Source organism: Callorhinus ursinus, unplaced genomic scaffold, assembly GCF_003265705.2.
Source record: "Callorhinus ursinus isolate GAN/ISIS: 27379988/994484 unplaced genomic scaffold, GSC_fseal_2.0 scaffold10, whole genome shotgun sequence".
NCBI classification, from domain to species: domain Eukaryota; kingdom Metazoa; phylum Chordata; class Mammalia; order Carnivora; family Otariidae; genus Callorhinus; species Callorhinus ursinus.
In genome coordinates this window covers 23541991-23567201 of record NW_027397072.1, presented here as the reverse complement: position 1 = coordinate 23567201, position 25211 = coordinate 23541991, and the positions used below count along the sequence as shown (strand labels likewise).

Sequence of the window (25211 nt, the reverse complement as noted above, 5' to 3'; positions counted from 1 at the left end):
ACACAGCACAAAAAGGAATAGGTACTTGTCGGCATACACTGTTGGAAGATGCAGAGAAAACACTGCCAAGTGTTAGAACAAATTATGAAGCGTTGGGCATCTGGATAAAATATGGATTCAAGCCCACATGTCTTAGACTTAGGTATTTGTTGGATTGTTTGTTATGAGCTATACATACAGTTGCTGTGTGTGTGACATTAAAAAAAATGTACCAGTGAAGATCTATTCTCGATAGAAAACTACTTCTTGAATAAAACAATGCTTTGGAAAAACCGTGGAAGCATCCTCACGAATGGTTACTGCTTTGACTAGAATAAAGATTCCTGGGTAAGAAGAATACAAACACAGCAGCACTGATGGAATTTTTTCACCCTATCATTGGCGAGCTAGTGCAGCAAAGCCAGGAGTGCCCAAGATGAGCTAGCATATCATCGGTGTGATAATTGTTACAAAAACAAGATTTTAAAGTATAATGGAATCCTTACAACACTTTTTAATGAGCTGGGACATCACCATGAAAGTATTTTGGCAACATGCTTTTTTTTTATTAATAGGCAACTGTTTCAAACTTGCTGGCCTTTAGTATGATGATAACTAGTTGTCAGTAATAGGTCGCCTAACAAATATTTTAGAAAGAAAACTTACTTTATGGAAAAGGGGAGGAAGTGATTGCTTTTTGGAAGTAACTTGCAGAATATGGTGTGCCAAGGTGCTTTTTAAAAACAAAGGTGGGGGTAGGAGTTGATTTTGAAAACAGATGTTTGGAAATGTTACTGTTGTGTGGTTCTGTAATGGACCGTGATGAGCATCTATAAAAACTTTGTAAATTAAACAAAAACTAGGAAGTCAACTTTTTAAACCTCTTCCTGAAATTTCACAATGAAGAGTATCTGTGTGGTTTTGAACCCATTTGTGAAAAATGGAACACCGCAGAAATTGCTAAATAAAAAGATTGACATCAGGGAGAAGGAGATTTTATTAGTGACATTTCAACAAAAAGCTTTGTATAACTGAGAATCATGATTTAATACAACTAACAAGGTCTGTCTTCTGTTTGGAGCTACCCATCTTTGCCCGAAATCTTTTTTTAGCTATGACAATCTTTGAAAGCAAGTTTAGTAATAAAATTCCAGACCTATGAATAGTTACAAAGCTTTAAATCAAGATTTTAAAAAGTAGTGAAACCCTATTCAATCAAAACGCTCCCCCTGCCCCCAAATAATAGTATGTGCCCAAGAGCAAAATGGGTATTTCATTTTTATCTCTAAAATTTCCTACTTTTGTGAATGTTTTAAGATCGGTATAGGAGTACAGTTCTATATTTAACTTGGAAAGAAGTGCGTCTATATTGGGGTCCATGCACTAATATTTGCAGGTACCTAGAGTATGTTGGCACTATAGCTGCTTGTAAAAACTTTGAAGGTGACCTGTGTCTTCCTCATGGAGATTTCCTCACGCCCAGCCCAGGACACATGAGAATGAGGCTCTGTTCCATAGGCTGCCTGGCTGGCTGACAGACTTAAATGAATGAAGACACCTCTTGGTAACCGTGTTTCTGTCCTAGAAATAACCTAAACATCAACTCAGGGGGAAAAGCCGGATAAATAAGCATTTGGCAGAGCAAGGAAAGCAATCAAATGAAATCTGAAAACAGAGGAGCTTCATACGAATATAGCTAAATTTATCGAGCGTTCACTCTGCGCCAGGTCCCGGCCCCTCCCCGAACTCTTAACAGCCGCTGGAGGAGGCACAGAGCCTGCTGGGATCTGGTGTCAGGTGCCCCTGTGGCCTTCTGAAGGAGGACTGCTCTGGGGACAGTTCAGGAAACTGCTTATGTTCTTGTGTCTCCCCAGGGGAGCTCAGACCCAAAGAGATCCTGAGCATGTCCCCTGCTGTGTAAAATGAGTTACAAAAATAGAACCGGAAAAAAGGTGGAAATTGAGCCTCCACCTATCATCGATCTGCTGGTCACAGGAGATCTGCTCTGAGCTATTTTTCTAGCAAGTGGAAAAAACCAAGCTGCCCTGTAGGCCTCCCTTTGTGCAGGACCTCCTCCGCTGTGCCACAGGGCCCGGGGGAACTTGCCCTCTGGGTGGTTGACACCCCTTGGCTGCCTCCTTTCCCCTCCCGCCCCAGACAGGGGACACGGGTGTGGTGATGGTTTGTCACTCTGGCATTTGCGAGCACAAAACACTACATGGTCTAGGGGTGGGGACAGCTTTGTGGGCATGTGACCCGTGAGTCACAGAGGACCCCATTCTCAGAAGGGCCCCACGCTGCTTTTAATGCTCTGCTATCACAATCTTAAAATTCTTAATTTTTCAACAAGAGGCCTCGTATTTTAATTTTGTCCCGAACACCGTGAAAAACGTAGCCAGCAATGCATCTAGGCCAGGATGGGGTAGTCCTGGGGAGGGCTGGCTTGGGGCACTTGTTGCAGCTGCTGCCATAGACCCCAGACCCATTTTTACCTTTGAGATAGAGGTTCGGAAAAAGCGTAACCTAAAACTGGACTTTGCTAGGGGACTCTGTAATAGGACGGAGTGGGCAGAGAAGGCCGCTGCCTCTCAGGGGATTTGGGAACAGGTTGTGAGAGCCTGCTCCCCTTGTATCCTGGATCCTGGGATCTTCCCCAAGTTTAGGGCCAACCCAAGATGAGAGCACTTGAGAGGAGACTGTACCATAGGTCTTTTGGAATAGCCGTAAAGGCTGATAGGTTAAAACTGAACTATTTTAATAATGCTCAGAAAGGAGCAGTCCAAGGCCTGCCCTGTGGCTGACTTGCTCGCCTTGGAACGTGGGACCCAGGGCTCTAGCCTCTGTTCTTCCACCCAAGGGAGGGGCCTCCCCTTAGGTACCAGCTCGAGCCCGAGCCTTTGCCAGGAGGCCAATCCTTTTCTTCTCGGCTCAGGTGGAGAATGTACGGAGAACCAGGGTAGGCGATGCGCTGCAGAGGGCGGGGAGAGTAGGACTCACGGACAGACTTCCCGTGCAGGTTGTACCCGGAGAGGAGAAGCATTACAGTCCCCGTGTATCAAACAGCAACTCTGCCAGACCCTGTTCCCATAACGTTTTCTCATCTCATCCACAAATGGCCTCTTAAAGTAGACCTTATCACTGTTTGATTACAGCTGAAGAACGAGGGTCGTTCCTAACGATCCAGGATTGGATCCCCTCTTGCTCCTGTCTGATCTCCAGCTCTCCTACTCGTTGCTTGGTGTGGACTCTTCGGTCCCCGAGCCCGGCTGTGCTCGAGGATTTCACTGGTCGTGGAGAATGAAATTCAAATGCTGGAAGCACCATCCGTGACGAACATGTTTAGGGGAAGCCTCTGTTCTCTCCTTTCCTGTCTTCCTTCCTTTCTTCCCCCGCCTCCCCCCAGCCCCCTGCAAGAGCACCCGATGGCAGCAGGCTTGTCCACTTGTCGCTGGATGGGGCGGCTGGGGCCCCAGAGGGGTGGACTCGGGGCCTCTCTGGGAGGGCACACACGCCCTTGGCCCTTGGCGTGTCACAGTGCGAGCTGCCAGAGTTGTGGGACAGGCTCTGAGCACAAGTGTTCTGCACGTCGCACAGACCTACAAGATGTAGCCGTCCTTTGCTGCAGCCTGGTGAGCTCTTGCTGCCCTACACAAGTGCCTTGGGGCTGAGATGCTGGCCCCAAACCTGCCGGCTCTTGGGAGGCTGGTTCTGTGGCCCGCTGAAAGCTGGGGCCTGCCCCGAGGCGGGGTCCTTTTTTCTTAGGTCAACTTTGACTTATTCTCCCTTTGCTGTGGCCACTTTGTGATGAACACTCATCCGGGTTCTGCATATGACCCTTGGGAACAGACTTTCCACCTTGGCTCAGAAAGTCGGAGGTTCTGCTAGGCATATCCTCAGGCTTGAGAGCCTAAAACCGCTCCCTCCAACTGGTCACTGAATAAACAGGCAGCTTAATTTAGCTCGGTTCTTGTATAAAACCTCTTCTTCAATTTTTTTAACTTAAAAATACGATGAAATATATATATATATATATATATAGAAAAAGTATGAAATGCATGTAAATTCAATTTAAAGAATAGTTCTCAAGCGAGTTCATGTTAAGAAATCACAATTCTAGGGGCACCTGGGTGGCTCAGTCGGTTAAGCCTCTGCCTTCGGCTCAGGTCATGATCCCAGGGTCCTGGGATCAAGCCCCGCGTCAGGCTCCCTGCTCGGCAGGAAGTCGGCTTCTCTCTCTCGCTCTGCTGCTCCCCTTGCTTGTGCTCTCTCTGTCAAATAAAATCTTTAAAAAAAATAAAAATTCTAGTATTCCTGAAGCCCTCTGTACATCCATCCTCATCACTGTCCTTTCAAAGGTAACAAGTTCACTGATTTTTATGATATTGTTACATTGATTTCCTGTCTCCATATTTAAGTAGAATCATGTCACATGTATTCTTTGTAAAACTTTCAACATTATTTGTAAGATTCACCCAGCTTGATGAATGCAGCTGTCGTGGTTCATTTTCCACTGATGCATAAATGCTCCAGTGCGTTATTAACATACCGTAAGTTATTTTCCCAATCTGCTATCGATGGACACGGATCTCCGTGTTTCTGGTTTTGTTGTTTTTATGAAACACTGCTGTGAATATTCTTGCACACTACTCCCTAGAGAGATGCGTTTGCAAATGTTTTCTTTGGGAACTGTCACCTAGAGATTACTGGCTTATCTGTTCCCACTTGCTCAACTTTACTGGGTTTTTATAAGATACCCTTAGGTTTATAAGATAATTTTTTAAAAATTTGTTTTCTCTTTAAGAGTCATTCCTTTTTTTAATTTTTAAAAAGTGAAAAATGCAATTTTCATACAACTATAGGATGAGCACATGTCAAAGACTTTAACTCAGTAATTAATGAGGGAATCCTTAGGGTGGTTAAGTCTGGTTCAAGGGAGAATCTGAGGACTGGAGATTTACATTGTTGGTCGCAGGAATGCTGAAAGGATGTTGCTAATATACAAAACTGGTTAATGTCTGATAGGGTGATAAAACTGTAATCTTTTTTTATCAGTGAGAAATCCACCAGTCAACAGAACTTCATAGCATGTGGGCTCTAATCAAATAGTAAACAGCAAGGTCAAACACAGATAACTAAATATTTCTTAGATGAGTTTGGTAATAACATTGACAGGTCACTTTTCTGTCTTCTTTCCAAGTTGAGGATATTTTTTCTTAACAATACTGTACTCTGCTTCTAAGTATTAGGATCTAAAGGAGAACGTATTTTTTTTTTTTTTGAGGAGCAAAACAACTATTTTTCTTTGAAGATTCTATTTAAAGTGAACTTGGCATTTATATATATCCTTTAAGTTATAACTTATGATCTTTTTTTCACTTTAAATTTTTTTATTGTTATGTTAATCACCATACATTACATCATTAGTTTTTGATGTAGTGTTCCATGATTCATTGTTTGTGCATAACACGCAGGGCTCCACGCAGAACGTGCCCTCTTTAATACCCATCACCAGGCTAACCCATCCCCCAACCCCCTCCCCTCTAGAACCCTCAGGTTGTTTCTCAGAGTCCATCATCTCTCATGGTTTGTCTCCTCCTCCAATTTACCCCCCTTCATTCTTCCCCTCCTGCTATCTTCTTCTTTTTTTTCTTAACATATATTACATTATTTGTTTCAGAAGTACAGATCTGCGATTCAACAGTCTTGCACAATTCACAGCACTCACCACAGCACACACCCTCCCCAATGTCCATCACCCAGCCCCCCCCCCCTCCCCCCCCCCACCACTCCAGCAACCCTCAGTTTGTTTCCTGAGATTAAGAATTCCTCATATCAGTGAAGTCATATGATACATGTCTTTCTCTGATTGACTTATTTCACTCAGCATAACACCCTCCAGTTCCATCCACGTCGTTGCAAATGGCAAGATCTCATTCCTTTTGATGGCTGCATCATATTCCATTGTGTATATATACCACCTCTTCTTTATCCATTCATCTGTCGATGGACATCTTGGCTCTTTCCACACTTTGGCTATTGTGGACATTGCTGCTATAAACATTGGGGTGCACATACCCCTTCGGATCCCTACATTTGTATCTTTGTGGTAAATACCCAGTAGTGCAATTGCTGGATCGTATGGTAGCCCTATTTTCAACTGTTTGAGGAAGCTCCAGACTGTTTTCCAGAGTGGTTGCACCAGCTTGCATTCCCACCAACAGTGTAGGAGGGTTCCCCTTTCTCCGCATCCCCGCCAACATCTGTCGTTTCCTGACTTGTTCATTTTAACCATTCTGACTGGTGTGAGGTGGTATCTCATTGAAGTTTTGATTTGGATTTCCCTGATGCCAAGCGATGTTGAGCACTTTTTCATGTGTCTGTTGGCCATTTGGATGTCTTCTTTGGAAAAATGTCTGTTCATGTCTTCTGCCCATTTCTTGATTGGATTATTTGTTCTTTGGGTGTTGAGTTTGATAAGTTCTTTATAGATTTTGGATACTAGCCCTTTATCTGATATGTCATTTGCAAATATTTTCTCTCATTCTGTCGGTTGTCTTTTGGTTTTGTGGACTGTTTCTTTTGCTGTGCAAAAGCTTTTTATCTTGATGAAATCCCAATAGTTCATTTTTGCCCTGGCTTCCCTTGCCTTTGGCCATGTTTCTAGGAAGAAGTTGCTGTGGCTGAGGTCGAAGAGGTTGCTGCCTGTGTTCTCCTTTAGGATTTTGATGGACTCCTGTCTCACGTTTAGGTCTTTCAACCATTTGGAGTCCATTTTTGTGTGTGGTGTAAGGAAATGGTCCAGTTTCATTCTTCTGCATGTGGCTGTCCAATTTTCCCAACACCATTTGTTGAAGAGACTGTCTTTCTTCCCTTGGACATTCTTTCCTGCTTTGTCAAAGATTAGTTGACTGTAGAGTTGAGGGTCCAGTTCTGGGCTCTCTATTCTGTTCCATTGATCTATGTGTCTATTTTTGTGCCATTACCATACTGTCTTGATGATGACAGCTTTGTAATAGAGCCGGAAGTCCAGAATTGTGATGCCGCCAGCTTTGCTTTTCTTTTTCAACAGTCTTCTGGCTATTTAGGGTCTTTTCTGGTTCCATACAAATTTTAGGATTATTTGTTCCATCTCTTTGAAAAAAGTGGATGGTATTTTGATGGGGATTCCATTGAATGTGTAGATTGCTCTAGGTAGCACTGACATCTTCACAATGTTTGTTCTTCCAATCCATGAGCATGGAACGTTTTTCCATTTCTTTGTGTCTTCCTCAATTTCTTTCATGAGTATTTTATAGTTTTCTGAGTACAGATCCTTTGCCTCTTTGGTTAGATTTATTCCTAGATATCTTATGGTTTTGGGTGCAATTGTAAATGGGATCGACTCCTTAATTTGTCTCTCTTCTGTCTTGTTGTTGGTGTATAGGAATGCCACTGATTTCTGTGCATTGATTTTATAGCCTGCCACTTGACTGAATTCCTGTATGAGTTCTAGTGGTTTTGGGGTGGAGTCTTTTGGGTTTTCCGCATAAAGTATCATATCATCTGCAAAGAGTGAGAGTTTGACTTCCTCTTTGCCGATTTGGATGCCTTTGATTTTTTTTTTTTGTTGTCTGATTGCTGTGGCTAGGACTTCTAATACTATGTTGAATAGCAGTGGTGAGAGTGGACATCCCTGCCGCGTTCCTGACCTTAGGGGAAAAGCTCTCAGCTTTTCCCCATTGAGAATGATATTCGCTGTAGGTTTTTCATAGATGGCTTTTATGATATTGAGGTATGTACCCTCTATCCCTATACTCTGAAGAGTTTTGATCAAGAAAGGATGCTGTACTTTGTCTAATGCTTTTTCTGCATCTATTGAGAGGATCATATGATTCTTGTTCTTTCTTTTGTTAATATATTGTATCACATTGATTGATTTGTGGATGTTGAACCAACCTTGCAGCCCAGGGATAAATCCCCCTTGGTCATGGTGAATAATCCTTTTAATGTACTGTTGGATCCTATTGGCTAGTACTTTGGTGAGAATTTTTGCATCCATGTTCATCAAGGATATTGGTCTGTAATTCTCCTTTTTGATGGGGTCTTTGTCTGGTTTTGGGATCAAGGTAATGGTGGCCCCATAAAATGAGTTTGGAAGTTTTCCTTCCATTTCTATTTTTTGGAACAGTTTCAGGAGAATAGGTATTAATTCTTCTTTATTTTTTTTTTAAAGATTTTATTTATTTATTTGACAGAGAGAGACACAGCGAGAGAGGGAACACAAGCAGGGGGAGTGGGAGAGGGAGAAGCAGGCTCCCTGCTCAGCAGGGAGCCCGATGCGGGGCTCGATCCCAGGACGCTGGGACCATGACCCGAGCCGAAGGCAGACGCTTAACGACTGAGCCACCCAGGCGCCCCTTAATTCTTCTTTAAATGTTTGGTAGAATTGCCCTGGGAAGCCATCTGGCCCTGGGCTTTTGTTTGTTGGGAGATTTTTGATGACTGCTTCCATTTCCTTAGTGGTTATAGGTCTGTTCAGGTTTTCTATTTCTTCCTGGCTCAATTTTGGTAGTTGATACATCTCTAGGAAAGCATCCATTTCTTCCAGGTTATCTAATTTGCTGGTATAGAGTTGCTCAGAATATGTTCTTATCATTGTTTGTATTTCTTTGGTGTTGGTTGTGATCTCTCCTCTTTCATTCATGATTTTGTTGATTTGGGTCATTTCTCTTTTCTTTTTGATAAGTCTGGCCAGGGGTTTATCAATCTTGTTAATTCTTTCAAAGAACCAGCTCCTAGTTTCGTTGATCTGTTCTACCGTTCTTTTGGTTTCTATTTCATTGATTTCTGCTCTGATCTTTATTATTTCTCTTCTCCTGCTGGGTTTAGGCTTTATTTGCTGTTTTTTCTCTAGCTCCTTTAGGTGTAGGGTTAGGTTGTGTATTTGAGACCTTTCTTGTTTCTTGAGAAAGGCTTGTATTACTATATACTTTCCTCTCAGGACTGCCTTTGCTGCATCCCAAAGATTTTGAACAGTTGTGTCTTCATTTTCATTGGTTTCCATAAATTTTTTAAATTCTTCTTTAATTTCCTGGTTGACCCATGCAATTTTTAGTAGGATGCTCTTTAGCCTCCATGTATTTGAGTTCTTTCCGACCTTCCTCTTGTGATTGAGTTCTAGTTTCAAAGCATTGTGGTCTGAAAATATGCAGGGAATAATCCCAATCTTTTGGTACCAGTTGAGACCTGATTTGTGACCTAGGATGTGATCTATTCTGGAGAATGTTCCATGGGCACTAGAGAAGAATGTGTATTCCGTTGCTTTGGGATGGAAAGTTCTGAATATGTCTGTGAAGTCCATTTGATCCAGTGTGTCATTTAAAGTCTTTATTTCCTTGTTGATCTTTGCTTAGATGATCTGTCCATTTCAGTCAGGGGGGTGTTAAAGTCCCCCACTATTATTGTATTGTTGTCAATGTGTTTCTTTGCTTTTGTTATTAATTGCCTTATATAATTGGCTGCTCCCATGTTAGGGGCATAGATATTTACAATTGTTAGATCTTCTTGTTGGATAGACCCTTTAAGTAGGATATAGCATCCTTCCTCATCTCTTATTACAGTGTTTGTTTTAAAATCTAATTTGTCTGATATAAGGATTGCCACCCCAGCTTTCTTTTGGTGTCCATTAGCATGGTAAATGGTTTTCCACCCCTTCACTTTCAACCTGGGGGTGTCTTTGGGTCTAAAATGAGTCTCTTGCAGACAGCATATCGATGGGTCTTGTTTTTTAATCCCATCTGATAGCCTGTGTCTTTTGATTGGGGCATTTAGCCCATTTACATTCAGGGTAACTATTGAAAGATATGAATTTAGTGCCATTGTATTGCCTGTAAGGTGACTGTTACTGTATATTGTCTGTGTTCCTTTCTGGTGTATGGTGCTTTTAGGCTCTCTCTTTGCTTAGAGGACCCCTTTCAATATTTCTGGTAGGGCTGGTTTCGTGTTTGCAAATTCCTTTAGTTTTTGTTTGTCCTGGAAGATTTTTATCTCTCCTTCTATTTTCAAAGACAGCCTAGCTGGATATAGTATTCTTGGCTGCATATTTTTCTCGTTTAGTGCTCTGAATATATCATGCCAGTCCTTTCTGGCCTGCCAGGTCTCTGTGGATAGGTCTGTTGCCAATCTAATGTTTCTACCATTATAGGTTACATATCTCTTCTCCCGAGCTGCTTTCAGGATTTTCTCTTTGTCTCTGAGACTCGTAAGTTTTACTATTAGATGTCGGGGTGTTGACCTATTTTTATTGATTTTTGAGAGGGGTTCTCTGTGTCTCCTGGATTTTGATGCCTGTTTTCTTCCCCATATTAGGGAAGTTCTCTGCTATAATTTGCTCCAATATACCTTCTGCCCCTCTAAAGGAGAATGTATTAAAGTGCTTTCTAAACTGTAAGGAGCCAAATATGTTTTTGTTGTTTTATGATGGTTTTACAAAGCCCCTTGAATAAACTATTAGAATGAATGCTGATATGGGAAGGGTGTTAATTATGGAATACCTATTTTTTAAACTATTAGGGTTTTGTTTTGTTTTTTTGTTTTTTGTTTTAAAGATTATTTAGAGCATGAGCAAGCACTAGCAGGGGGAGCAGAGGGAGAAGGAGAAGCAGACTCCCCGCTGAGCAGGGAGCCCCATGTGGGACTCCATCCTAGGATCGAGATCATGACCTGAGCCGGAGGCAGACGCTTAACCAACTGAGCCACCCAGGTGCCCCTTAAACTATTGTTTTTAATCTAATTTCATTCTTAAAAAAAGACGTGAAAACACACAGAATCTGCCTTAGTTATCTCTGTAAGACTGGGATAATAGTCATGCCTACCTCATTGGGCTGTTGTAAGAATTATTGAGCAATACAGACTGACTGCTAAAAACAGTGCCTGGTATACAGTAAATTCACAAGAAATGTTGGTTCACTGAGTGATCTGTTATTTGAATACTTCTACTGGAGTTTATTTTTCTTTAATACCAATATATTCAATTCCTAGAAATTCTATTGGTTCTTAGTTTCTGCCTTTTTAAAAAAAAATAATGCCTCATTCTGGTCTGATGTTTTAAATTCCTTTGCCTTTAATCTTCTAAACATGCTTATGGTCTTTCTTCAACACTACTGTTATGTAAAATGTCCAGTTGTTGTGTCTATGGCTTCTCAGAGCCCTTGTTTGTTCATTTTTTTTTTCTAATTAAAAGATTTGCTCACTGCTGTAACTCCACACATCCTCTAGCAAAATAAGTCTTAGCCCCTACAGTTAATTTTTAAAATCCTAGATTATTAACTGGAAACGGCTGACTTCTTCAGACCAGTTGGAAACAGAGAAACCGATTGTGTCCTCATAGCCTTGGGAAGATTATACTATCCTGCCTGTCTAGGTTTTTATTTTACAGCACATTGATTTGCAACTTGGTCTATTTCACTTCTAGAATCACCTGTTTTATATTTCCAGGCTATTTCCCCCACGCTGGACACCAGTATTCATTTGGCTGGATTTCCACTATGTAATGCAAGTAGAGCTCTGGGCCAGTTAGTGCTTCCCTGAGTCTGGGTTTTCTCCTCCGTGAAAAGGGGATAATAGGGACGTGTGGTTTAATTACCGTGTGCTGTGGTGTCTGTCGTAGTGTAAGCACCCTGTCAGCTTTTACTGCTATTGTTTTTCTTCGTACTACTCTTTTGTACAAATCCAATGCAGCCTGATAGTACAACCATTGCAACAGTCGAATCACCGTGAACTCCTTGCCCTCTCCGTAGTATCCGCTAATCTGGTTGTGTCTAGCTCCGCCATCTTGTTTTTCTGGCTTGCTTGTTGTCCCTGGAGCACACCATGCTTGTTTGCCTCTCCACGCGGATGGAGTTTGCCTAATCTCAACAACTCCATTCTTGGTGGCCTCTGACCAAGTCCTCTCACCATCTTTCAGAGCTCAGGGTTCCCTGTGCTTTATGAAGAAGGCCTTTGATCAAGTTTAATCCACCCTGATCTCTTTTGAATTCAAAACCCTCTGTGGAGAGCACCATGGAGCATAGCGTTCTCAGGATTTGGTGGCTTCATTCATGGCGTGGCTATGGGTGTCCACGTAACTAGATTGACTATTTTCCCATAGGAAAGGAACATGGCACGCGTCCAATGTATACATGTTACCAGCAGGTACAAGTAGCAACTCTCACATATTTTAAAATGTTGGCTTTTTGTATGTATTTAGGGGGAATTTGGGGCCTGGCTTATGCTTGTGTCTTTGTTTTTTTTCTTTGTTTCTTTTTTTTTTTTTTTAAGATTTTATTTATTTATTTGACTGAGAGAGACACAGGGAACACAAGCAGGCATAGCGGGAGAGGGAGAAGCAGGCTTCCCGCAGAGCAGGGAGCCCGATGCAGGGCTCGATCCCAGGACCCTCAGATCATGACTTGAGCCAAAGGCAGACGCTTAAGGACTGAGCCACCCAGGCACCCGTGTGTCTTTGTTTCTTCCAAGTGTTTCCTTGGTCACCAGGATGGGATCACTTTTTTTTGGTTAATTTTTCAGACTGGGGGCTCCTGGATTACTCAGGTAGCATACATAAATTCCAACCCAAGTGAGGACAGACTTGTGGTTATGGATTCCAGGATTCTTTGAGGTGGGAGCTGTTGAAGGAATGAAAACTTGAGGAATAAGAAAAAAAAAAAGGGCATCGTGGTGCTGGACTCTTTGGAATTAGTGGGTTATCTTTGCTGTTAACTGTGGTAAGCCAGAAGCACAAGCTGGGATGTGGCAGGTCTTTAGGACACATTAGATTCAGTCACTATGTTTCTTGGTCCATAGGAAGAATTGGGGGCGGGTATACTGTTCTCATGGTACAGGAACAGAAATTGAAGCCCAAAGGAACACCGGGCCTGAATCTAGGTTCTCTGGGGACTCCGCTCTGCTTACCAAAGAGATAAGATGATGGAGGGAAGGCAGGCAGTCTTCACTGGTACATTCCTGCCCAATTCCCAAACCCATCTCTGGACCTAGGCACTTCCCTGACAACCTGGATCCTATCTCAACTCTTCACAGAGGAGAAACCAATCCCGTTTTATATGTGCACTACTTTAGAGTTGCCGAGCATTTTTGTAGATGTTTGTTTTCCAGCAGTGCTGTGAGGCAAGCAAAATGAGTACTCTGATTCCGGTTTTATAGATGAGATATCTGAGAAACTGGGGCTCCGGCTGATGACGGGGTTTGCTCTGAAGGCCACACATTGAAATGGTATGTCTGGGTTTTCTAACTCCTGCTCTTTGTCATCCCAAGCGTTGGGATCAGACAGGTACTTAGAATGCAGATGATCATGGGGTCTCTTTTGGTTTTTATTGAGGTGAAATTCACAGGACCTGCAATTTACCATTTTAGAGTGAACGATTTGGTGGCATTTAGTGCATTCACAATGTTGTGCAACTAAGACGTCTATTTTTCCTCACTCCTTCCCTGGGATTTTTGTGTGGAATGAGAGAGAATCTGTGTAAGACATCCAGCTCAGGGCCTTGTGCCCTCACAGGGGCTCAATGAATGTAACCTGTATTATTGGACTCTCTAGTGTGTGCTCCAAATTCTGGTAGTGTAGAAAGAGGAATTCTTTCTTGAAGTTAGCAATTTGAGAAAATTAGGTTGCAGATAGATAAATGAAGTATTCATGCCCCCCCCTTTTTTAAAGACATTTCAAAATTTCTCTCTTCCAGATAACTTTCCTCAAGGAACTCCTCCTAGTCTGAGAGCGATCAGACACCTTTACCTACCGATGCACCAGAACAGAATTGTACCGTGTCGTGCAGTTTCTTGTTTCTTTGTAGGAGTTTGTCTTCTCAGCCAGGTTGTGACACGCACAGCCTTGGAGGTACCAGGATGTTCCACATTGTCCTGGGTACAAAACAGCTGTGTAAAAGCTAGGTGTTGGATTATATTTGAATGGTGGTCAGCCAGCTCCAAATCCAGCCACCACCTGGTGGCCAGCATTTTTCCCATCTTTTAACTAGTGGGTTCGGTGACTGAGGATCTGCTCCTTGGGTGCCGGGCTGGAGCCTGACTGAGGCCGGTCTGTGCTCTGGTTGACCATTGCTCGGGCAGCTCTAGCTGAGACAGGACACGAAAGCGTCCAGCTCCCACACCTGCATCGCACAACAGATGGAAAGCAAGCGCTTCAAGCAGACTGACCCAAGAATAGAATGGTTTTGGCCTTTATTTATATTTGGCAATTCTAGGAGCGTAGGCCCCAGGCCCCAAGGAGTAGTGACTGTCCCTTTGGCTTCTGATGTTGCCAGGCGTTGAAGCACATGCTCTCTGCAGTGGCCAAGGTGGCGGAGGTAGAGGGCTGGTGAGGAGTGTGGCTGGGGCATTTAGGATGAGCACCGCACCTGGTGGGAGGCCTAGAAGCTCATAGTGTTCAGGCTCATTGGAGGATTTTCCTGCTGGCGACCTCTTACGACTCTCCAGACCATCATGGTGCCAACCCCAAGGACAAGGCCACCTCCTGCCGCCACTGGCATGGCCCAGTTCAGCACATTGGGGCCTGCTTCAGACTGGTCTTGGAGGAGCTGACTGTTCCTCAGGGTGTAGAGGTAAGGGCTCTCCTGTGGAGGAGGAGGAGAGGGTCAGGGGTTAAGGACCTCAGAAAACCATCCATCTGCTCACCTTAGGCTTGCGTAGTCCCTATCCCGGCGATGGTGCGATAAACTTGCACATCTTCACAGCCCTCCTGTTAGTAAGGCTCCTTCATCTACACTGTGCCCAAACCTTCTGAACGAGGATGGGTCTCCAAAGTGGCCAATACCCCGCTATAACCTCCTTTTGGTTTCTCACCAGCATCCCCTCTCCTGTCAACCTGATTTTGAAACAAGATTGGGAATTGTTTCTGATTTGAAACAGAAACAAGAACAGGACCAAAGGAAGAGAGTCCTGGGGGCTGCAAAGCCCCCACCTCTGTCTTCTCTGGGCCACCACTGGACAGCTGTCCCCATCCTCTGACCTCAGAAGTGCCCAGGAGCAGGACGACAGTCGGTGTGCCTGTGGTAGGTTAGAGAACTGAGCATGAGGGGGGCCCAGAGAGGAGATATTCAGGCCTGCCTCCCTGGATTCTCTCCTTCCTCTGTGAACACGAGCGTGCAGCTGGGAGAGTGATGAAGGGTTCCGATGTGGCCACTCTCACTGTCCTGTCAGCCAGTAGGCCATGTTCAGAAACAATCACATCCCAAAGGAGCCTGGGGCGTGTCCTTTGAGAGGTGTAAACAGAAAAGAGACCAACACAGGTGTGTTCGGGGGGCAGCAGTAGGGTGAGGGAAGGGAACAGTAGCCCGGGGAGGGGGGCTGCCCCTGGGCCTTGAAGGATGTAGCAGTCTCCCACAGGCAGAGATGGGGATGAGCCTCCAGAAGACACAGACGTGGCAATTGCGGGCCTTGTCTGAGGAGCTGACCCTTTCTCCAGGAACACGGCATGTCTGAGGCCATAGAGGAAGCTGGGCCTCCCCTCTGGATGCTCCAGTGAGCAGCTGGGACCAGGGAAGTGTTTCCAGCGGCCTCGGTAAGGCTAGAGTGACTGTCCGTGCAGGCTGCATGGTGCCTGGCAGCAGTTCCGGGCTGGACAGGGAAGGGAAGGATGACCAGCGGAGCATGTTAGGAGTGTGGCCAGCAGTGTGAGTGAGAGCAGTGACGGAAGAGAGAATGTGCGGGGAAGGGAGGAAGAAGAGCACAGGTCCCCAGAACAGGCATGGTGTCTTACTGCTCTCTGTACAAACCCCCCCACACTTGACCACTGCCCATTCATCCCTCTCCCCTGAGCCCGTGTTCCATGGACTCTTGCTTTCTCCCTCCTACACCCTGAGGAGCTGTGAAGTCTCAGGGACCAGGAGAAGTGGTGAGATTTGAGAGTGGTGGCAGCGAACAAAGGTGAGTGATGATACAGCTCCCAGGGACCTCCTCGGTGCCTTCTGGTTTGGGGGACCACCCCATCCCCCCAAGCATCTGTTTCACACGAGACAGGACAGGCAGGAAGTTAGGACGTTTACTCACAGGAGAGGGGCACTTGAGTTTGGTTCGGCTGTGGGTGAAGTTGTTGGAGGTTGTCTTCTGGCCCACCGGCTCCAGCTGAAGAGAGAAAGGAAACCGGGATTTCCTCCACGGTGGCCGAGACCTCCCTGTCGGAGGAGGATCTCCACCTGACCCCCTCTCTCTACCACCACGGGTTATAACCCAATAAACGCAAGATCCATGGCAGGTGCCTCACTGCCGGACCTGGCTTCTGACTCAGAAGGGGCAGGTCAGAGTCCATCAGGCAGGGCGAGACCCTGAGTCTGTGCCCTGGCTTGACCAAGGAAGACACTGAGGCCCAGCACAGTGACTCCGTGCAAGGGCCTGGCCCAGAACCTCCGTTTCCTGCTTCCCTTCTGCGTGGCTGTGATCACACACACCCTGCATTTGCAATTTTATAAAATGCTGATAATCCTATTTACCAACTTCAAGTGTACAGGGCTAGTCGGTTTCAGAAAACCTTTAACAACATATTGGTTACTCTACCTGGCTTGTCAACCTCAAGAAATTTTTCTCACTTGAGCTACTTTGTATGTTTTTCACACAGACGTAGAGGTTTACTTGGAACATCCCTGGAGCAATTGTTGTTCAGAGAGGTTCTGCTTAATACTTTTAGTCCTGAGACCCTCTGAGAATGAACTAGAAGCTGCTGTACACCCCTTCCCAGCATCTTTAGCCAACAGCCTGCCCCTTGACATGCGGCCAGTCCCGGGGAAGGGTAGGCCCCTGGCGCTCTCTGACTGCGTAGCTTCTGCCCTTAGAATCCGCTTCCTTGCCCAGTCCTGAGCCCCTCTGCTCCTGACCCCCAGGTACTGCCTCCGAGGGAGGTAGAAGGATGCTATGCCAGCTACCTTGCCCGTGATCTTGCTTTCCGTTGTCCTACAGCTGCTCTGGCCCTGAGAGAGACCCCACGGTGACTGGCAGAGCACAGTGGACACATCCCCTGGGGTCCAGACTCTGCTGCTGAGAGCTGTTGGTGCTAGGCAGGCTCCCGAGCTGCCCCAACCACCCACATTTGGCTGTTGCGAACATCAGATGAGAAATGACGCCGAGCAGGAGGTAGTTTACTTATGTGTCGTTTCTACTTGCTTAGAGCTGAGGAAGCACAAGCTTCTTGTAATGGAACGACCACCGAGTGACCATATAGATACTCAAGGTCAGGTTGGCTGATTCCCTGACATTCCAGGAACCTGGGAACTAAGTGGCACAGAAGAAGGTAAGGATCACGTCATGGATTTGAGGACTGCGTCGGTTTCTCCCTTTCTCCTGGCTCCTTGTCATCCGTGCACAGTCTCCCAGCATCCTCCCTGAGCCCGTGTCCCCTCCAGCTACCTTCACCACCCCTCCCTGTGCCTCTAGGAAGACTCATTTGTGGTCACTGGCTGCACTTCCTGATCTCCCATTCCAATGCCCACTCCAGTCAGACTTCGGTCTCCGTCACTTGACTGAAGTTCTGGTCAAGGTCACTATGACCTCCATCTCACCAGACTCAATGCTCACTTTGTGGTTTTCATCTTGCTTGACTTTTCAGCAACATTTGTCAAAGTTGACGCGTCCCTCTTGAAACGCTCGCCCATCTGGGCTCCCGGAACAGGGCACTCTCCTGCCCACCTCCCCACTCCCCCTCTTCATCTGTCGCTGAGGTCAGAAGTTGGAATGAAGCCCCTGGGGCGTGGTGGTAGGTCCCAGCTCTTTCCCACCTACTCTTCTCTAGGAGCTCCTCGTCAATCCCATGGCCTCAAATACCCCCTCCCATGAACGACCCCCACATTTTTTTTTCTTAAATCTCCATTCCTGACTCTGTCTCTGAGCTTCAGCTCATAGATTCAACAGCTTACTTGATGCCTCCAGGTAGATTTCCAGAAAGTGGTTCACACTTATCGTGGCCAAAAGAGAACTTTTGATTTTTTTTCCCCTCAAGCTTATTTCTCTCCAGCACCTCAACCATCCACCCAATTTTCTTGATTCCAAATGGAGGAGTCATCTCTTGTTCCTTTTCTTTTAATTTAAATTCTAGTTAGTATACAGTGGAATATTCGTTTCAGGTGTACAATATAGTGATTCAGCACTTCCATACAATATCAGGTGCTCATTACAAGTGCCCTCCTTAATCCCCATCACCTGTTTAACCCACCCCCCCCACCTCCTTCTCATCTCTGTTCCTCTTCTAACCTCCTCCATCAGCCAGTCCAAAAACAAATCCCAACTCTGACCCTTTCTCTCCTTCTCCACTGTCATCACCCTGGGCCCATCCGCCTTCATCTCTCACCTGGGCTCCTGGTCTAATTCCACTCTTCCTTCCTTCTAGTCCATGGCTACACGGCAGCCAGTGGGCAAACCAGATCCTCTGGCTTCCCTGTTGGAAGCCATCCAAGGACCTGGCCCTGCTCTCGCTCACCTCTCTGACCTTGCTCACCTCCCTCCAGTTACACTGGCCCTTCTGTTGCTCAGACACTTCAAACTCATTCCTGACTCCAGGCCCACACAGGTCCTATTTCTTCTGCCTGGAACACTCTGGCCCTAGACTTCTGCATGCCTGGCAGGCTCCTGACATTCAGTTCTCAGCTCACAGGTCACTTATCAGAGATGCCTCCCTCTCCCCCACCATTACTCTGGTGCATTCCCTCCCTCCCTCCCTCTCTCTTTTCTCTCTCTCTTTCCCCTGAATGTGGTCAGAAAGTCTTAGTGACTTGTTGAGTTTCCTCTGTCCTTTCCCTGTGATGCAAGGATGTTCTTTTCCCCAGCACCTGGGGTGGTCCCCTCTGCATAGTGATGCTCAATAAATAGTTGTTGAGGGAGTGCGTGGGTGGACTAGCGTCACAGAGTCCTGAGTGGAGCAGCTCAGGCAAGAAGGCCTGGGGCTGGGGCGCCTGGGTGGCTCAGATGGTTAAGCATCTGCCTTCGGCTCAGGTCATGATCCCAGGGTCCTGGGATCGAGTCCCGCATCGGGCTCCCTGCTCCTTGGGAGCCTGCTTCTCCCTCTGCTTCTCTCTCTCTCTCTCTCCTCCTCTGTCTCTCATGAATAAATAAATAAAAAAACTTAAAAAAAAAAAAAAAGAAGGCCTGGGGCTGGCCCCAGGAAATGAAGTTGTTTTCCTGAGAACCCACCTTTCCTAAGCCTGATACTGCAGATACCAACGATGTGGCAAATAACAGGGCTGGGGCAGGGTGCAGTGGCAGGGCGGGCCTCTAGTCTGTTCTGGGGATTCAGGGAAGGCTTCCTGTAGGAGCTGGCACCTGAGTTGAGTGGTGAGGTGGCTATGAGTTAGGAGAAGAAGATTGGAAGGACAGTCCACGATAAGGGGATGAGCAAGAGCCAACAGACAGACACATGAGATACCATGGGTGGTGCGGGAAACTGCACTCCTTACCAGACTGCCCTACTGCCAGTCACGGGGGGGGTGGGAGTGACTGCTGGAGAGGTTAACTGGGGCCAAGTCTCCGAAGGCCTGGTGTGCTGTGCTAAGGGGCCTAGCCTTTCCCCTTTGGGGAGGGGCAGGCCTTGGAAGTTTGGTCGGATTTTCATTTACACAGATTCCTGGGGCTGCCCTGTGGCAAAGAGATCTAAGACAGTGGTTTGCAAACCCTGTATAATATCACCTGGGAGCTTCTGAAACCTGCTGAACCCAGGTGCTACTCCAGACTAATCCGGAATTTCTGGGGATGAGGTCCAGGCACTAGTGTTTTGTTTGGGTTATTGTTTTCAAGTCAACTTTTTATTGAAGCTAGCATACATTTAGAAACAAGTATAAATCACAGGTGAACAGCTGATAAATTGTGGTAAAATGAATGAACTGTAAACGGCATCCAGATCAAGGTACAGAACATTACCAGCACTCAGCATCCCTCCCACCCTCTTCCAGTACTATCCTTCCCCTGCCCCCCCCCAAGACCATATATTAATTTGCTTGTTTTTGAAATTTATAGACATAGTTGCATGTGGCTGAAGTTTGCTTCTTCTCAGTGCTGGGAGGTAGTCCATTGCATGAATGTGTCACATTTTGATTATCCATTCTATTGGTGCACATTTGGGGAGCTTCCTGCCTGGGGATTGTGAACGGTGTTGCTGTGAAAATTCCTGCATGCATCTTTTGGGGAGCCCAAGTGTATGTTTCTGTTGGGGATACACCTAGGGATGGGATCGCTGGGTCACAGGGAATCCAGATGTTCAGCCATCGTGGTTAGGCCAAACTGGTTGCCGGTATTAATGTTCTCCAGATTATTCTAACCTCTGGCCAGAGCTGAGCACTGCTGTTCTAACGGTGGTGGTAAGCCCAGTGCCAGGGACACCAGGTAGGAGGCTCGCATGGTCACCTAGCACCTGGGGAGATGCAAAGGTTGGAGGACTGCAAGATTTCTAGGGAAGAGGGAGCAGGGGCCCGTGGGGGAATAGCGTCAGAAAAAGAAGGAAAAACTGTAAGAAAATGAAAGAAGGAAAAAGCAAGAGGAGAACGCTCCCTCGTGCTGCTGGTGTTTCTGGTGTTGGTTTTGCAAAGGTCTCCGGAGGAGGCACAATCTGCTGAGCAGAGGTACAGGAGATGAAACAGACTAAAAGTGGGTCTGTTGCCGCAGGAGGGTAGCCTGTGAGCGTCGGCCAAAGCCTGCAGACGCCACGTCATCGGACTCTCAGAGTGAGACGTGAACTCACTGGTTACATATGTGCTGACCAGGGTGGGGGCGGGGAGGCCGGCTGGTGCTGTGTCCAGGGCACTGGGGAATTTGACGTGGGTTCTAATCCCTGCTCGGCCTTGAACTGGCCGTGTGCTTCCTCTCCCCGTATGCTAGTTACAGAGCATTCTGGCTAGATGACCTGCCAGATCTCCTCTAAGTTCTAGTGGCCTATTATATATGTCGCTCTAGGGGTCACCAGAAGGAGATGGTCTGAAAAGTTGGCATGATGTAATGGGTTTATATCTGAGATGGTTTTGGATGAAAACATGGGACTATGTAATTGCTTCCCTAAATTATACAGCACAGGACAAGACACTCTTAGATGATTTCAGTTTAGTTTTGCCTTGTTTTTTAAAATTAGGGGCATGGCTAGGACAGTGGTGGCTGGGAACCCTGGACAGGCCGGTGGGGTTACCAAGATGACCCTACGGCAGCGCTCACCCTTTTGTTGCCCTACCTGCTCCCCTCCCACTTGCCCTTATGTATAACAAGCCTCTCCCCTGGGCCAAGGGGGAGAGCCACTGAGCTGCTTTGGAAGAGGCAGCCAGAACTGTGTTGTGAATCACTGCAGAAAGAGACCAGCAGGCCCAATTGTGTTCAAGTCCTCGGGCTGGCCATCGTGTGCCAGAGAACTCCCAGAGCACCTGGGCATTACGCAGGCTGGGGATGCCACCAGGTGGGAAGACCACCCATCCCCTGATGGAAATGCTGGGAAGGAAAGGAGGAGGGGCTGAGCATTCCTGGCCCTTCTTAGAATCTGTGGATTCTCCTGAGATCTCAGGGGGGTACAAAGGGGACTGTGCACAGATACCCACTCTTTGGGGGGGTGGGTTTTAAAAGGAATGAAGTCATGGGACTCCATCAGTAGAGGACAACTGGACTTCAGAATTGCTCTCGGGAATGATACTGTGCAAACTTTGGTGAACAAGATTCCTGTGGAGGTTGGGTGGGAGGGAACTCAACGATGTTTTGACTGAAGTTCCAAGTTCTGGGCTGACAGAGTGTGACGAAACCTTTAGGAGTGGGCAGAATGTGGCGTCAACAAGGGGAACAAAGGGAGAAGGAAGGCCGAGTCTGTGGTTAACTGGGCCAAGGACGGAACCTGTTGGCATGCTGCTGGGGAAGAGGAGGTGGTGTGGCTAAGGGGCGGGCAGTGCTGGGCAGGCTGGGTGAGGTGGCAGGTGTGGGGATATTCGCACAAGGGAGTCCTGGCAGAGAGGCAGCCAGCCCGAAACTGCAGTAAAAGCAAGAGTGTGGATTTGTTTGGTCACCACGGGAGAAATGGGGGAATGCAGGCTGCGGTGAGGATTGGGTTACCCGCTGAGCCAAGATCAGAAGAAGCCACTGGATTGGAAAGGTATTTCGTTTGCTCTGCGCAACAGGACACGGCTATTGGGGTCACTGGTCAAGCTCTGTTCCAGCAGAGCGGGTTGTAAAGGAGTGGCCAGCCTGAAGAGGCAAGGCACGAGGCCAGGCGGCCCTGGGGCCCCTCTATATGTGCATTTCCTAAGGGCCCCATCATCCCCGTCAGAAAGGACTGGAATAGGTCGACAGCCTGGGGAAACAGGCTGGGTGGCTCTTTTATTTTTGATGCTTAAAGAATCATCAGGAATGTGTTGAGATTAGGGTAATGGGGGCTGGCATTCTCTGAATGCTAATGATTGTGTTGGGTGCTATGTATACGGTACCTTGATTTTCTGAGATCTGTGTCATTTGCCTTGTTTTTTATGGATATTGATACAGAGGACCAAAGGGCATTTGCTCAAGGTCACACAGTAAGGGGTTGAAACTGATTTCATCCAGTTTATCTGATTATAAAATTATCCACCCCTCCATACTGGGAAATTGCTCAAATAATCGAATCTGTCAGGACAAAGAAGTTGTGGCACCATTTTGAGCTTTGGGGAGAAAGGAGCTCTGTCCGCCAGCAGGTTTTTCGTTTTGCGCGATGGCCAACATCCTTGGGTGGTCCCCTCTGACACAGCCCAAGGGGCACTTAGGCACTCACCAAGTTGTTCCAGAGCGCGATGGCCATCTCGGCATGACCACGTTCTGAGAAGTGGAAACAGTCCTCGGAGAAGAAGGTGAGGTCAGCGCTCCCTCTCTGTGACCAAAGGCAAAGGGATTACGTTCCTGGGGAAAAAGGCACCCCCCCCCACCCCCTCAGGTGTCCTCGGCATCATTCCTTTCGATTCTGCCACCTGGCTCAGAGATTGATGGAGAAACTCCCCAATTTTGGAACTTTTAAAAAGACCTGAATTGTAGCCACCCACAGTCCATCCCTTTTCCTTCCACGTCCCTGCCCTAACAGATGACTTTCCATTCTATCCCAATCTAGCATATAGCAGGGCCAGGCCTGGGGAGCTTGGTCACTGATAATTTTCTCCTTTTCTTTCCAGGTATATCTAAGTTCTGATCATACTAGGAGAAAAAAAAAAGCAAAATCTTAGGAGCCCTCTTGGATCCATATCGTCAGAAAAAGCTCAGGTACAGGGGCGCCTGGGTGGCTCAGTTGGTTAAGCGACTGCCTTCGGCTCAGGTCATGATCCTGGAGTCCCGGGATCGAGTCCCGCATCGGGCTCCCTGCTCAGCAGGGAGTCTGCTTCTCCCTCTGACCCTCCCCCATCTCATGTGCTCTCTCTCTCATTCTCTCTCTCAAATAAATAAAATCTTAAAAAAAAAAAAAAAGGAAAAAGCTCAGGTACAGAAGGAAGTACATCACCTAAGATGAGACCCTCCCCACGTGCCTCCCAGAAACACCCGCAGCTTACGCTGTTCAGGGGGATGAGAGTGTTTTGGAAGAAAGGCTGCACAACCACGGCGAAGTCCTCACGCTGCAGGTACTGGGGCTTATAGGACAACCTGGAGATGCCGCTCTGTAGAGGGGGGAGATGTTCTTCAACCCTCCTGGCAGGGCTGGCGACACGAGCTCTAGTCCTGCTGTCTCGGATTGGCTGTGATGCGCCCCACCCACCCACAGCCAGAGGTGACTTCAAGGAATACTCTAGTGCACATGCATGCGCTCACGTTGTCTGCACCCAGGCATGAGCACCACCCATTCTGAAGTCTCTGTGAGGCTGGGTCGGAGCCTCTGATCAGACTGTGTGGGCCAAAGGCCTCCCCTAGTCTCACTGCATGAAGAGCTGAATTAGAACATAGAGTTCTGGTTCAGATCCAGCTCTAATGGGGAGCATTTCAACACCAGCTCCCCCAAATGCCTGTGCACTTGGGGGATGAAGGTCCATGTCAAAGGGTTAGATGTGCTTCTCCTCAAGAACCTAACAATCCATCTAGAAAAATGAGGATGTAAGAAAACATGAGAACCAACTAGGGCTTCAGGGTCCACGAAGGTAGACGGAAGCCAATAGGGGGAGATACCTGAGGGTCAAGTTTCCTCAGGGGAGGCTTCTCAGAAGAGGCGAGAAGACCTGCCCTGTGCATGAGGTGGAGCAGTTGCAGAAGGGCTGGGGAGGGCATGTCCAGGAGGGACAGCCTGAGCAGAGGCGAGCACAGAATTGGGGACGGAGGTAAGCAGGGCTAAGCCTTATGTTCTGAGGGAGAGGGAGCCCAACGGGGCCATGGACACTTCCTCTCCCTCCCCAGCTTGGTGTTCTTTTCACCTGGAGAAATCTTTCAGGGGCTGTGATCTGCCTTTAGGGAGCAGCCTTGTTCTCAGCAAACCCCTGCTCTCCAGGAGTAGAGGGGGGCCCCCAGCTGGGATAGGAGGGGGAGGGGTGCAGCTTCACCTGGAAGTTCCAGTTCACTTGCTTCAGTTCCTGCAGCTCTAGGGGATTCTCCTGTGCATGTCTGAGGCAGGTACAGTTGCTCCTGTGGAGAGGCACCCGGGTGGCTGACCTCCCCCACCGCCTCCTCCCACACACAGCCTGGGTGACTCCCAGCCCCAGGTCACAGACCATAATTCAAGGACACTAGGGGTAGCAGGTGCTTGTTTAAAGAGAAGGTGGGAGAGTTGGCACCTGATATCTGGGTCCCCTTGCCACCTGGTTGTTCCTGCCCCAGCCCGGGTCTTCCTCCAGGGAAGGGCTGGAGTTTTGGAAAGACAGCCATGATAACCTTATCTTTCTTCTTCCTGGTCCTGAGACCTCCCAGCTCAGAACTTCCCCTCAGGACTCCAGAGTGGGGAGTCTCTTGGGAAGCTGGGGAGTGTCGACCAGTTTGAGACACACGGACAAGGTAGAATGTAAGGCCTGAACCTTCTGGAGGAGCCCGTCACACCTCCCAGCTATTAGCTGTTCCAACTGGTGCCCAAAAAGAATGGGAACCAGCTGGTCACCCTGCCAGCAAATCCATTTGACCCCAGCTAGGACTCCTCAGCCCCCTGCAGAATCTGTTCTCCCAAAGCAATGATCACAGGAAGTCTGGGTGACCCTCTGGCCTCAGAGGATGGCAATTTCCTGCCAGGGTCACAGCTGAGCTTTAATAAGTTCCAGCCCCCAGCAGAAATTAGTCTCTTGTACAACAGACCTTAGCACTGAGCCTGGCTT

At 47.2% G+C, this 25211-nt stretch overlaps 1 protein-coding gene and 1 long non-coding RNA gene across 5 annotated transcripts in view; one reads left to right on the top strand and one right to left on the bottom strand.

The window, feature by feature from the left end:
• LOC141373564 (uncharacterized) overlaps positions 1-23523 on the top strand; it is a 67495-nt gene extending 43972 nt beyond the window's left edge. The window contains exons 2-3 of the long non-coding RNA XR_012379677.1: positions 23106-23193; positions 23396-23523. This is a non-coding gene — a long non-coding RNA (uncharacterized lncRNA). The remainder of the gene's footprint in view (positions 1-23105; positions 23194-23395) is intronic.
• Positions 14174-25211, bottom strand: part of PLB1 (phospholipase B1) — a 136726-nt gene continuing 125688 nt past the window's right edge. For 3 of the 4 annotated variants that reach the window (XM_073897188.1, XM_073897190.1, XM_073897189.1), the window contains 5 exons: positions 24453-24534; positions 23478-23582; positions 22715-22810; positions 16018-16092; positions 14174-14582 (listed from right to left, as the gene is read on the bottom strand). In XM_073897188.1, the coding sequence (XP_073753289.1) occupies positions 14379-14582; positions 16018-16092; positions 22715-22810; positions 23478-23582; positions 24453-24534 (562 nt within the window). In that variant the 3' untranslated portion in view covers positions 14174-14378. Of the gene's footprint in view, positions 14583-16017; positions 16093-22714; positions 22811-23477; positions 23583-24452; positions 24535-25211 lie in introns of those variants that run through there. The other variant, XM_073897191.1, reaches the window with a different exon arrangement.